The sequence below is a fragment of the Denticeps clupeoides genome, chromosome 7, assembly GCF_900700375.1.
Source record: "Denticeps clupeoides chromosome 7, fDenClu1.1, whole genome shotgun sequence".
NCBI lineage: Eukaryota > Metazoa > Chordata > Actinopteri > Clupeiformes > Denticipitidae > Denticeps > Denticeps clupeoides.
The window spans coordinates 11307177-11320418 of NC_041713.1; the positions used below are offsets into that span (position 1 = coordinate 11307177).

The window sequence follows — 13242 nt, forward strand, 5'->3', positions numbered from 1 at the left end:
AGCCAAACTCAACAATTGATTGGACACCCCGGCAAGCGAGACGGTACAAACGGCTACCCTATTGGCCATCGTACAAATTGGCAAACGGCTGGAGTGACGTCGTTGTTGTCTACACCTCGAGGTCGATTGGATGCCCGTGAGTCAAATGCGCGGCTCCCATTGGCCAGGGCCGACGGCAGGTTTCGGAATCTCGAGTAGCGATTGGTCGATTCGGGCACTTTTGTGAATTTACTATTTATACCATGAAGTGGCGTGTTAAATCTCTATTCATGTTAGGGTATTATTTCCTTTAACACATTGCGTGTATTTTTTTTTTGCCGCCATTACGTAAAAACTAAAAAAAAAAAAAATCGATTTATGAATCCGCTCATAAATCATGAACTGGAAGGTTCATTTTCAGACGGTCTTGATTATCTTGGTATTTGTTTGATATTATGTGATAATATCAGAATCTAATTGTAGTGATGAAACCAGAAGGTTAAATGGATTATGTTTCCAGCCTAATCCCTCTTCAGGTGCTACTGGGTGATACTACAGCATGGTATGGCGTTCATCTTTGTCATTTTAAGACTCATTTTACTTTACTTGGCAGACGCTTTTATCCAAAGCGACTTACAAGACACCAGCAATTCTCATTTGGTTTCCATAGATTGTGAGTTACAAAAAATACCGATAAAGACTTGTTCTAAATAACAATTATTATTTTTAATTAAGTACAATATATCAATAATTTATATATTTTCATTCAATTCAAATTCAGGATCATTTAGAAAAATCCATATTCCATGAAATCAAATGGGTTTGAATAGAAAAAAGTACAAAAAGAAGAGGAAAAAGACATTGACAAAATCTGAAATAATTATGTAGTCAAACTCACATCTGCTTCTGTACAGGATACAGTACTGGCGTGAATTTGGCCAGTTTGATCACCTCTTAAATGATTGTTTTCAGCCAAACTAATACAATTAAAATGATTTACAACAATGAATTAATCCTTTAAAGTGGCAGACTTGGTTAACAAGACTAATTGTTGCTGATAAAACTCCTCTCTACATGCAGGCAGAAATTTCATAATTTTTTAACCAAACAAATATTTCCCATTGAAGAAAAATAATTCACATGCTCTTGACATTGACCTGAATCCAGCTTTAATATGGAGAATGAATCATCAATATAATGATGGTAGTTTTTGATTTTTATTGCACTAAATATAAAAACTGTGAACTGGAACTAATTCTGGGCTTCATTCCTTTCTAAATAGGAAGTTCCTGAAATGTCAACATCTAATCCTCTTAGTCCAAGTATGTAATCTTAAAAATATGATAAATGGCAGTTTTGGGTGGGACAAGTGTTTTTATCCCACAGCAGCTGCGAAAGTTAATCTCTCCTGCCTCCCCTTTGATTCCATGGCTGCATGTATGACCATGTTATAAGGTAAATAAAACACAAGTTCCTTTTTTTATACGCTACATGGCATACATTTTTCAGTAGCATCTTTTGTTTCTCAAAGCAAAAAATAATAATAAATAATAATAAAGTGAAGTGATTGTCACATGTGATACACAGCAGCACAGCACACAGTGCACACAGTGAAATTTGTCCTCTGCATTTAACCCATCACCCTGAGTGAGCAGTGGGCAGCCATGACCGGCGCCCGGGGAGCAGTGTGTGGGGACGGTGCTTTGCTCAGTGGCACCTTGGCGGATCGGGATTCGAACCGGCAACCTTCTGATTATGGGGCCGCTTCCTTAACCGCTAGGCCACCACTGCCCACCACTTGTGTAGTTCCTTGTAGCTCTACTGCAGCACTCACTTTCAAATGTCACCACTTAGTGAGGAAGCTTTATTACACTTATTACGCTGAAAAAAACAGATATTGTACACTGGAATGTTACCTGTCGACATTTTACCATGATAATAACAGGCCAAATTGTATTGTAGTATTGTTATACTATTCATTTTATTTTATTTTATTCTCTTTTGTGTTTCCTTGTGCAGGGAAATTCTGAAGCACCCTCAGATTAAAAACAATCACTTCACTTTCATGAAATGAATACAAACGAATATTAAAAAAGGCCTAAAGTTGTTCTGACGCGTGCATTTGGCGCCATCTACTGGCCGCTACTTAGTTACGTTGGCATCCTTCTGTCTACATGTGCATGAGGAAGATAAACTCTTTTTTTTACTCAACAGGAGGTGTAATTGTGTTGACACTACACAATGTTTGGCTTTTTTGGCACAGTATTTGCAGAAAAAATATGAGTGAGATAGAGACATTTTGGCTATTAAAATTATTAAACATACTTCTGTAAGTATAGTTAACATTTTTGTTGTGTAATAGCGTAGCAGAGGTTCTCTTGTACTATTATATAACAATGTTGTTTTTCTTCCATGTTTTCTACAGACCATCAGCATGCACAGTGGATTTATCAGCACTTCTTCAGGTCTCCTTGGAGTTATCTGTATGGAGGAAGTTTATGAGCAGAGAGAGCACGTTACGGTTTAGCCAGGAACAATGAGTCCAACTCAGAAAACAAGTCTGACAGTGTAGGACAATGGGCCTAGTTTTGTGGGGCGAATTCACGAGTGAACAGGAGCAACAACAGAGGGCAAACCGTCCCCTCTCACTTCAGACTCGTCACTGTCAGGGTGTTTATTTGACAGGCTAAGTGTCGGGGTGTCTCACAGGGACGAGGAAGATCGAGGATGACCTTTAGATGTGACCGCACGATTAAAGTGCTTATTAAAAAAAAAAGTGCTGCGCCCTTGAACCACTTGTGAAGTATGTTGCTCTTTTGATTGAATTAGCTTGATGAGGTCCACCAAAGCCCACTTTTTTTTTTTTTTTTTGCGGAGGAATTTAATTTTGCTCAACAGAGAAGGGGATGTATGGGCGAAGAGGGGGGCACACAGAGAGGGCTGGCCTCTTGAGCGCTCTATTAGCGTGGCTGAGTGGTTTCCTGAAGCGCCCTACAAAAGCAACTGTAAAGCAATAAAAGAGTCTTCCTCAGCGCTTGAGCCCTCGAGCCTCTCAGCCCTGTGTTCAGAGCAAACCGTCTCTCACGTCTGACAGCTGCCAGTCACCGAAGGTCACGCAACGCACTGCCCAAATGCATTGGGACTTGAAATGAATTAAAACAGGCCTGGACCTGGAGTAGCCCCCACTCCTTCCAAAGCATTCAAATTCTCATTTGTTAATGATATGATCAGGTAACCAATAGTCATATGCTTAAACAAACAAAAAAAATTCTTGCCATTAATGTTTTTCATTCCAGCTGTTCATTAATTATAATAAAATGACCATGAACATCGTAAGGCAGTCTGGAAGTGAGGAATTCAAGAATCTGACTGAATGACTGTTGCCTGCTCCAATTATGATTTATTACAGCTGCCAGAGTTATTTGGAACAGCAGTAGGCTCTCTAATATCAGTCTTAATGGGCATTAGAAACAATGTACTAGAAAGTATAAAACTTAACCGAATCATCTACTCACATTGGTTGTACAGGCCAAAGATTTGGACACACCTTCTCATTCAATATGTTTTCTTTATTTTAAGGACCATTTACATTGGTAGATTCTCACTAAAGGCATCAAAACTATGAATGAACACATGTGTAGTTATGTACTTAACAAAAAATAGAGACCTGACCTCCACAGTCACTGGACCTGAACCCAATCGAGATGGTTTGGGGTGAGCTGGACCCCAGAGTGAAGGCAAAGGGGCCAACAAGTGCTAAACACCTCTGGGAACTCCTTCAAGACTGTTGGAAAACCATTTCAGGTGACGACCTCTTGAAGCTCATCGAGAGAATGCCAAGAGTGTTCAAAGCAGTAATCAGAGCAAAGGGCGGCTATTTTGAAGAAACTAGAATATAAAACACGTTTTCAGTTATTTATTTTTTTGTTAAGTACATAAATCCACATGTGTAGTTTTAATTCCTTTGGTGAGAATCTACCAATGTAAATGGTCATGAAAATAAAGAAAACACATGAATGAGAAGGTGTGTCCAAACTTTTGGCCTGTACTATATATGCTTTTGGCGTTTTAGTTATTGCGTAATGTACCACTATGTACCACTTTCGAGGTACAAATATCGTCCCGTCACTCCCGTTGCTACACCTCTTTTGTGTGTGTGTGTGTGTGTGTGTGTGTGTGTGTGTGTGTGTGTGTGTGTGTGTGTGTGTGTGTGTGTATATATATATATATATATATATATATATATATATATATATATATATATATATATATATAAAAATAAAAAACTTAATTATGCCCAACGAAGTGAAATGACGTTTCGATCCCCCGTCATTCGGCTCCGATGGCGCCCCCACCCCTCCTTTCCTTCCAGGACCCAGACAGACAGACCTGGGCGCGCGTGATTAAAAACGGAGCGCCATGGCAACCGGCCGGCCAATGGAAGAACGGGAAGCTGTTTACAAGGGGGGTGTACCGTTGCTATGGTTGCCGGACAAACCTCCTGCGCCAGGTATTAAACTGCCCCCGCCAGGGCTCCTCTGTCCCGAGCCGCGGTGGAGACGCGCGCGTCACGGCGCGGGCATCTTACGGAATTTTCAACATATATATTAAAATATACATTTTTTTTAAGCTTACGTCCCCCCTCTCCCTCCATCGTGACCGTAAAATTAAAAACACGGGCTGTCCGGGTCAGGATTTTTTTTTTTAACCCGCCCCCCATCTCTCCGTGACGAAAGGTGAGTTCATTAACTGATCATCAGTAATACGAACCCAAGTGGGCTGCATCGTAATGCTTAGCAATGCTTAACAAATAAACCGTCGCATTGAAGCGAATGTATTAAAATGCGTGTGCGTGCGTTTTTCGTACTTGTGTGGACCTTGTGAAGTGAAAACGGGTCGCATTTACATTCGGTATTTGGTCCTGTTAGTTTAATGCAATGGCTAACTCTGAAAATAAAGTTTTGCGCTGACATACATGCATTTGTTTTTTTTTTCTTCTTCTTTTTTTTGTCACAGTAAAATAAATGTCCCTTCTGTCCTCCTGTGGAATTTTACGACCCACTGTGTGCTTATGCTAGTGGCGGAATTTTAGTTTTCTCTCCATTTTGTAACTAATTGATTTATTTCTTATTCGGGAAAGTTCTGTGACCTCCCAGCTGCGCCGATGGCTCCCTGCGGCAGGTATTCACGTCGCGCAGCCGGCTTTGGAATTCATTTTAAACCTTAATTCTTCAAAAGGGAACAGAAAATGATTAAACTACTACACAAGGCATTTAAAAAAAAAAGAAAAAAGATGGGGACTGGTGAACTGTGCTCCCCCACCCACCCCATTGTGTCTCAAGTTCGCACCCCTGAGTTTCGTGCCTGTGTTTGTGTCTCAGAGTGTGAAAAGAGAGGCGAGAGTGACCAGACTGCAGCGCCATGATGTCCATGAGCTGTGCCGACCCCTGGCCGGAGGGCTCCGTAGGCCTGGAGGAGGAGGTGGTGACCGCGGCCACCCAGGCCGAAGAGCTGGACCAGATCGGCAGTGTCCCCGCCGACACCTCGGCCAACCTGGACGACAGCCTGACCAGCCTGCAGTGGCTGCAGGAGTTCTCCATCGTGAACGCCAGCGGGGCTCCGCAGGTGGCGCACCACCACAGCCACCTGTTCGGGCCCCACCAGCAGCTGGTGGGAATCGACGCCCCCGCCTCGCCACTGGCCGGAGACCCGGCCTCCATGGGGATGCCCCTGACGCCCGGCAAGCCGACGGCGGCCGCGTTTTGCCGCGGCCCTCTCGCCAGCCTAGGCGCCTACGGCCACTGCCCAGACGAGGTGGACTACAAGACCAACCCGCACGTGAAACCGCCATATTCTTATGCCACGCTGATCTGCATGGCCATGCAGGCCAGCAAGAAGACCAAGATGACACTCTCCTGCATCTACAAGTGGATCACTGACAACTTCTGCTACTTCAGGCACGCAGACCCCACCTGGCAGGTAATGTATCTTCTGAACATTGTGCCCTCACTCTGGAAAATGCAGAAATTGTGCGTGAGTGGTTTCCAGGACGGTATTATGTTGCTGATCCCCACACGCCAGTGTAACCTTACCCTTCCTGTGGCTTTACTGTAGTATTTTGCCATTGTTCCTCTGGACGTTGAGCTGGCTTGGAAGGGGGTTGTTGGGTGAGAAGTTGGCGGTGTTGGTGAGGGTGGGGGTGGGGGGTGGGGGGGGGGGGATTCATTGGTTTTGGAAGAAGGCTCGACCTGCACCTGGGCATAGTGTTCCTCCACATGGAGGGCCATGTTCTAGTGACTCGATATGTCGAGAGCGCCGGGCCATTTGCCATGCGCTGGAAGGGCATCAACGGCAAGGCCTCATGGGTAACGAAGACTACCCCCCTATCTCTTCTGAATCGCTAACATATATTACTGCCACAGCCACTTTCGATCACTTAAAAATCCTCTGAATTCAAATGAAGGGCCCTTGTGTTTGCTGCATTCATGGGGGAGTGCGTGGAGCGGCTGTGTGGGGCACATGGTGAACGATTTGCATGACATCAGTCGTGCAGCTCCAGCATTGAGAGCAGAAGATTTCTCTCTGTCTACTGAACTGTTACATTTGCCTGGTGAATGATTAGTTAACCTCGCAGACTCACTCCCAGAGCCGGAGACATTTCCTTAGTATTTTGTTATTCCAGACCAGATCAAGAAGCAGATAATATTTAACTGGGGTCAAAAGGCCGTTTCAATTTTTAAGTGGGTAAGGCGCACAGATTAAGTTAAATAGGTATTTGTGGAAAATATTGAACGTTTTTGTTCTCGTTCATTAATGAAATGTGTGCAAACATTTCAGAAATGTTTATTAATCTTACGTAATCTTTATTAATTATTCTTGTTACAGAACTCCATTCGCCACAACTTGTCCCTCAACAAGTGCTTCATCAAAGTCCCACGGCAGAAGGATGAACCTGGGAAGGGCGGCTTCTGGAAGATCGACCCGCAGTACGCCGAGCGCCTACTGAGCGGCGCCCACAAGAAGCGGCGAATGCCGCCGGTGCAGATCAACCCGGCCATTCAGAGCCGCCTCAGGATGGCCTCGCAGCCGGTGGCCGGTCTCCCTATCGGCCTTCCTGGACTTACAGGAGCCCTCTGTGTGACCCCCGAGAGCCAGCAGCTCCTGAGGGAGTTTGAAGAAGCCATAGGCTTGGGGCACAACCGGGACCCGCATCTCACCGAGGCAACACTGCTTGGTGGGTGGGTTTCAGGCAAGCTGGGTTCTGGCGGGCACAAACGAAAGTTGTCACAGTTCGGCAGGATTGGGTCGGCATCAGCAGCAGCCAAAGCAGCCCGGCGGTGCAGCTCTCCGCTCCTCTGTGCTGAGGAGCATCGAGAGCTTGGACCGCTGAAGGGGAACTTTGACTGGGACGCCCTCCTGGACTCGGCTCTAAGTGGGGAGTTGAGTCTGGACGAAGTCGGCCCGCTAAGCCCCATCCCCCACAGCGCCGAGGACCTCACGGTTGTGGGCACTCACATCAGCCCCATGGAGGTTTCTGTTAGTCTGGATGACAGCGGTCACATGATCACACAGACACCATGCAGCGATCCTGGGAGTCAGGGAGACTTTGATGACGAGACATTCCTTGCCACGGCATTCCTCCAGAACCCGTGGCCTGAGGAGGAAGAGGATGGTGCCAGGGTGGACTTCCTGTGCAGCTCTAGCGAGACCATTGACCAGCTTTTTGACCTTGGGGACCCACTGGCAGGGGACATTGGCAGTAAGATTGAGTCGCTACTATGAAGATAGAAAGACACATATATTGTGGACTGTCAATTCTTCCAATAAAAGGCTGCAAGAGCAACAGTTTAGTTCTAGTCCCTGACAACATGTTGCCTCTACTTTATCCCTGAAGTCTTTGCTATATATATAAAAGAGCAGGAATACATTTTTATACATGCAAATGTTATTTTTTTGAAGAGGACAACAAACAGCAGATATAGAATAAAATAAAAAGCTGAAAAGCCCAAACCTGTCTTTGTTTACAGACTGAAGTTTGCAGCCAGATAGCACAGTCGCATTCTTTTCCTGCGCTTCTTTCTTTCTACACAAGCAGATCTAGCGCCATCACGTACTCATGAGCAATGACAACCAAGCCAGCATCATAAAGGCGGTTAGCACAGGACAGAGTTTTATTAAACATGAGCTACAGAAGCAACAAATGATGCAAATAAAATGTATGGAAGCAATGGATTTAAGCAGCGGGCATCTGTTAAAGAATACGCATAGTCTTTGTTGTCATGCTGATTTAGATTGAAATTTGAAATGCAACTGTTAAATTGTAAGCCATGCTCCAGAGCTTCAAACTCGATAGAGAGTCAGATGACTGCATGTACACTTGAGTGACTGGGTGCTTTGATCAACCTGCTGAGGCAACAGTAGAAGGAAAGTTAATTATGTGCCAAAATCTTAAAAGTTCAGTGGATATGTGACGAGTTTATGAAAAGTTTTTGTGCTTCTTGACATGATTTTTCTTCCATAGAACTATGGTGTTAGACATGTTTACTAACCATTACACCAGCCTGTTTTTTTTTTGGAATATATTTTGATTCATGCGATTTAATATTAGAGTGTAGACTGATTATAGGTAGGTTATACTGATCCTTTACTTAAATCAGCAAACCAGCTTGACCTCCTCTGTCACGAAAGCCTGAATTGCCCATGTAAGCATTTCTCAGACTTTGCTAAATCAGTTTTAAAAAATAATATAGATGATCTTTTCTCCAGAGGGAAGTAGAGGTTAAATGTCAGAAGGGTGAGATCATTGGTGAGGGCTTAAAGTGGAGTTTGCACGTTTTGCTCAGCAGGAACGGAGCTCCAAAACTCTACCGAGGGCCCAGACGCAGGAAAAGCTCCGTCAGCCGACGCCACACTGGCTTGTAAATGAATACCTGACCTTCAGGCCTGTAGTGCCAAGAGGAGAGCTGGCAAACACTGGATTTTTTCTTAAGGTGACCTGAATGTTTGGAGGTGTAGTGAAGCTGGAAATACCATTCCTTTTTTTTCTTTCCCATATACTGTGTTACAAATACAATTGATGTCATCATATTGCTTTTTCTCAGCTGCTAGGCCTTTAAGTCACATAAATGCATTGTAAAAAAAGGACTATTATTAATGTCGCGTTTGTCAAAGGCCACTTATGCAGACCCTAAATAAAGCTCTAAAAATGTACGACAGGGTCAGGGTTGCTACAGCCGTCTCATGCACTTCTACACTTTTAACAAAAACAAAATTTCCACAATGCTACATTTGAAGGATTTGAAGGATAGGTGGAATTCACGACTCTCCTGATCCCTCTGTCAAAGTTGAAGTCATACCTCAAGATCTGCCGCTTATCACATTTTGGAGATCTATATTTGTGTGCAAAGAATTTGCATTTTTTTCCGTCTTTTGTCATTTTAAATAAAAAAAAACATATATGATATCAAACTTTGTCTGTAATGTTTGTGGGTTTGGCATGAAAACGTCACATTCCAGGTTTTTCAGTCCTGGTCCTTCCTCTTTAGCTCCTTCCATTGCTGTGGCTTTATTATGCGTCAGCATAGGGCGGAGCACACCCCGGCGCAGGGCCTTTTTTTGTGTGTCTACGTGTGATTTACGTCAGCATCTCCTCGCCTCTTGTATTTGGGCGGGAAAGGGGCATGTTCACAGGATCATGGTGGGGGGCGGAGGGCTGGTGGTCTTTGTCTGTGCTCAGTCACTTATTGGCCCCCCTCAGTGTCTCCTTAGCGTTGCCCTTGTAGGATTGGTGTGGGGTCCGGCTGGGACAGCGTCCCACGGCCTAATATATCACTCCAGACACCCCGATTCTGATCAGGACCCCACTGTGTGCCTCCCGGGACCTGAGTCAACATGCCGCCCCAAGGCTAATTATGAAATGTTCTCCACAAATGGTCTATTTTTGGACCAATGTTTTATGGTACCCTGTTGAAACTACTCATTGAGTAGAAACACATTCAGAACCTTTGCAGAACCAAAAATACACAGACTCAAAACACAATAATGTTAAATGCAAATGCCCAGTGTCACCAGTAACAGAATATTGTTGCAAATAAGGTCAAATGTCACATTTTTTACATAAGTGTGTCTACCATGTTCACTCATTCACTAAATAACGCACTATGAAGGGAATCAGGTCAAAAACACACAGGCCAATGAAACAAGTGGATCTTTAGAATACCGTGTTTGTGTAGAAGCAATATACTTCAGCTTGATTGGAAAGGTCGATTTGTGTCCACTAGTTCACTATATAGGTCACTACAAAAAGGGGAATGAGGCAGAAAATAAGTCAGTTTAGGCTGAATGAGTGAATGTTTTTGAACTCTTTGGTTGGAAATAGGCACTTATTGAATGTCATATTTTAAATTGAATTGTAGTAGGTTTATATATGTGTAATGTAGTAATTTTTCAGCCCTGTCATCATTTATTATTCATGCGTAACCCAGTTTCTGTTTTTCTTCACATCTGCTTCTCAACCCATAACCTTAATTCCCACACAATAAGTGTCAAAATGACACTTACTGGTCCTTTAAAAAACCAGTAACAAAAAAACAAAACAAAAAGACCATAGTCACTGTCATTAATTCTTAACCTTTCCATCGGTGCTTCTGGACAGTCATTTCGTGTGAAGATGGACAGTTCGGACGAAGCGCAAGGCTTATAACAATAAAGCCGCGGTCGGTCAGATGAGAGGCCGGGGTAACCTGATGCTGCTGATGACTGAGGGTAAGGAGAGATCCCTAATGAAATGCTAGCCCACGCGGCGGCCGGCCGTCCGGTGATACACAACGCTCCAAAGCAAAAGTGCAAAAAGGTAAAGATGGCGAGAGGCATTGTGCAAGAAGACAGCGTCAGACTAAAAAAAATTGACGAACAATGTCCAGTGATATAACAATGAGCAATTAAAGTATAATTGCTGTAGTCCAGCATGATAATATTACCACCTGTTTCTAAATGTCTTGCTTTATACAGATCGCACTAAATCTACTAAAATTACATGAATGTAATCATTTGTTTACCCATTCATGCTGTAAAAACATCTTTCTTGCATAGATCTGCACTATGATCAGTATCCAGGCAATCTAAGGTAAATTTTATAAGTTCTAAATCTAAGTCCATTGGTGCTGAAGCTGGACTGGTGCTGAAGCTGAAACACTCAACCCCACATACATTTCATGTACAAAAGGGACACATTTATTTTAAATGGACCATTTTAGAAACGGTCTAGGTCATCTGTCATTATGAGCTAGACAGGTAATAACTGTTGTTGCTGTGTATGTTTAGATCTGTCTTGACTATAGGTAAGTGGTAGAAGGATTTAAAAGTGTTTGGGTTTACATGTATGAAACTTGTGTGGCCATGCTGCTCCCAAAGACCTGAGTGGAGCGTCTCAGTGGCCGCTGGCCCTGCAGGCCTCAGCCGTCAGTCTGGGTCCTCAGTGGCCGTTGTCTGCACAACCCCATTGGTATTCAGTGGAGCTGTACCTCAAAGCAGGCAAGCAGCGAGCAGACAGGAACCGCAGCCAGACCCTCACAAATTTGGCTTATCCCTGCTGCTCAGAAAAGAAGAACGAGGGCGGGAGAGAGGAGCAGGGAGAGAAAAAGAGAGACTGGGGGAATACATCTTTTTTATCACTGGGCTGTTGAAAGGCCAGTCGTCAGGGAAACTGCTGGTGCTATTGTGTTGTGGGGTGTTGGGAGAAGGGAAGGGCCTGTGTAACAGATCCTCAGAGGTCGGTGTGTGTGTGTGTCCGTGTCTGTGTGGGTGTGTGGTGGGGTGATTAGAGCTATGTAGTAACAGCGAGGGGTGGAAAGAGAGAAAAAGAGAGAGGGTGGTCAGCCAGGGAACAAAGCTTTACTACAGAGATGCTGTAAGTTTTTGTGAAAGTGCACGTACCTTACGAGAGTTGACCCCCCCAAATGACTAACTTCACAACACACACACACACACACACACACATTAAGCACCATTCCTACTTAGTTATTCCATTGTGGCCAAGACAAAATTTACTCTACATCCCTGAATTCATTAATGACAAACTCATTATGAGATAATCACATTGAGAATTACGTAACACCACACATTTCCCGGCAACAAATACAGGTCAGGGGTTGAAGTAATAGAAGCAAAACACTAAAGCAAGTGCATTGGGAACGCCGGTGAATGTGACACTGCGAGGTCAGCTGGAGGCACAGGACCATTGTGCGCATCCGTATCTGTGTGTATACGTGTGTGTTTTCCCCCTGCCGCAGTGTGGACCAACACGCCTTTGTCACCGACACAGAAGCAGGACGGGTAAACTGACATCCATCACCGTCTTAGCGGGCAATGCACACGGTGAGCAAGTGCACGGGAGACAATGGGCGGTGAAACAGTGGGAGGCCACTTCCTTCAGAGCAACAAAGTGGCAGCGCTCTTTTGTAGGTGCTTTGCATGAAGAGAGGGGGTATAGACGAGGATGAGATCGCAAAAAAAAAACAAAACAAAAGCCATCGGCCTCCTTCGAAATGTTGCCTGACATTCGCAGAACTGGTTAAGTAATAATGCCTGTCCAACATGGAGGGATAATCTTCAAAGAAGATTAAAGAATAAAAGGTGCTTCTTGAAAAAAGCTATCAGGCTTTAAAAGCATAAAACCACCATAATGCAATAAATTAAGGTTTTGCTTCAGATTCAGCAATTATTTCAAATTTCCAGAAAAAAAGAACAAAAAGCTACAAAACCGCCATGGGTTGGCACCATCTTGACCAAATGACCTCCACTCCCCATATGTCCAAGACTAAGTGCAAACAACAAGGTTTTGGGCGACAGATAATGGCACTTTTTCCACATTCCCGGAACATGTGATCCCATCTGTTGATCAGCTGGTAGCTGAAGGGTATACCCACAGCCGTGGACCCCTACCTCGAGTCTTTTTCAACTCACGCCTGTCTCTGCTTCCAACCTGCTGTACGCATTGTCTATTAAGCGTCACTTGAGCCTAATTAAGCGAGACGCAGGATGAAAATATTCTGCCAGGGAAACCCAAGGAGTCCTACTGGGAAAATGGCTCCCCTGAGGGAAGCAGAAGATCCCGTTTGTTTGAGGGGCAGACAGCACGAGACGTCCGTCCCTGCACTTTCACCTCTAGCTTGGTGCCTCCAGAGAAGGGGGTTGGGTTTCTGAAGCCCACGACTCTGCTGGGGTGCAAATCAGGAGATCAATCCAGTGGATGGAAACATTAAA

The 13242-nt window shown here is 44.3% G+C and overlaps 1 protein-coding gene across 2 annotated transcripts; it reads left to right on the plus strand.

Moving 5' to 3' along the window:
• The first annotated feature begins 4284 nt into the window (after window positions 1–4284).
• On the plus strand, window positions 4285–9442 carry foxj1a (forkhead box J1a). Of its 2 annotated transcripts, none has more exons than XM_028986757.1 (3): window positions 4285–4489; window positions 5361–5958; window positions 6865–9442. In XM_028986757.1, exons 2-3 carry the CDS (start codon window positions 5401–5403, stop codon window positions 7759–7761), a joined length of 1455 nt encoding a protein of 484 aa, XP_028842590.1. In that variant the 5' UTR covers window positions 4285–4489; window positions 5361–5400; the 3' UTR covers window positions 7762–9442. The 2 variants fall into 2 exon arrangements, with proteins under 2 accessions (XP_028842590.1, XP_028842591.1); XM_028986758.1 differs by lacking the exon at window positions 4285–4489 and adding an exon at window positions 4500–4715.
• Window positions 9443–13242: the final 3800 nt, after the last annotated feature.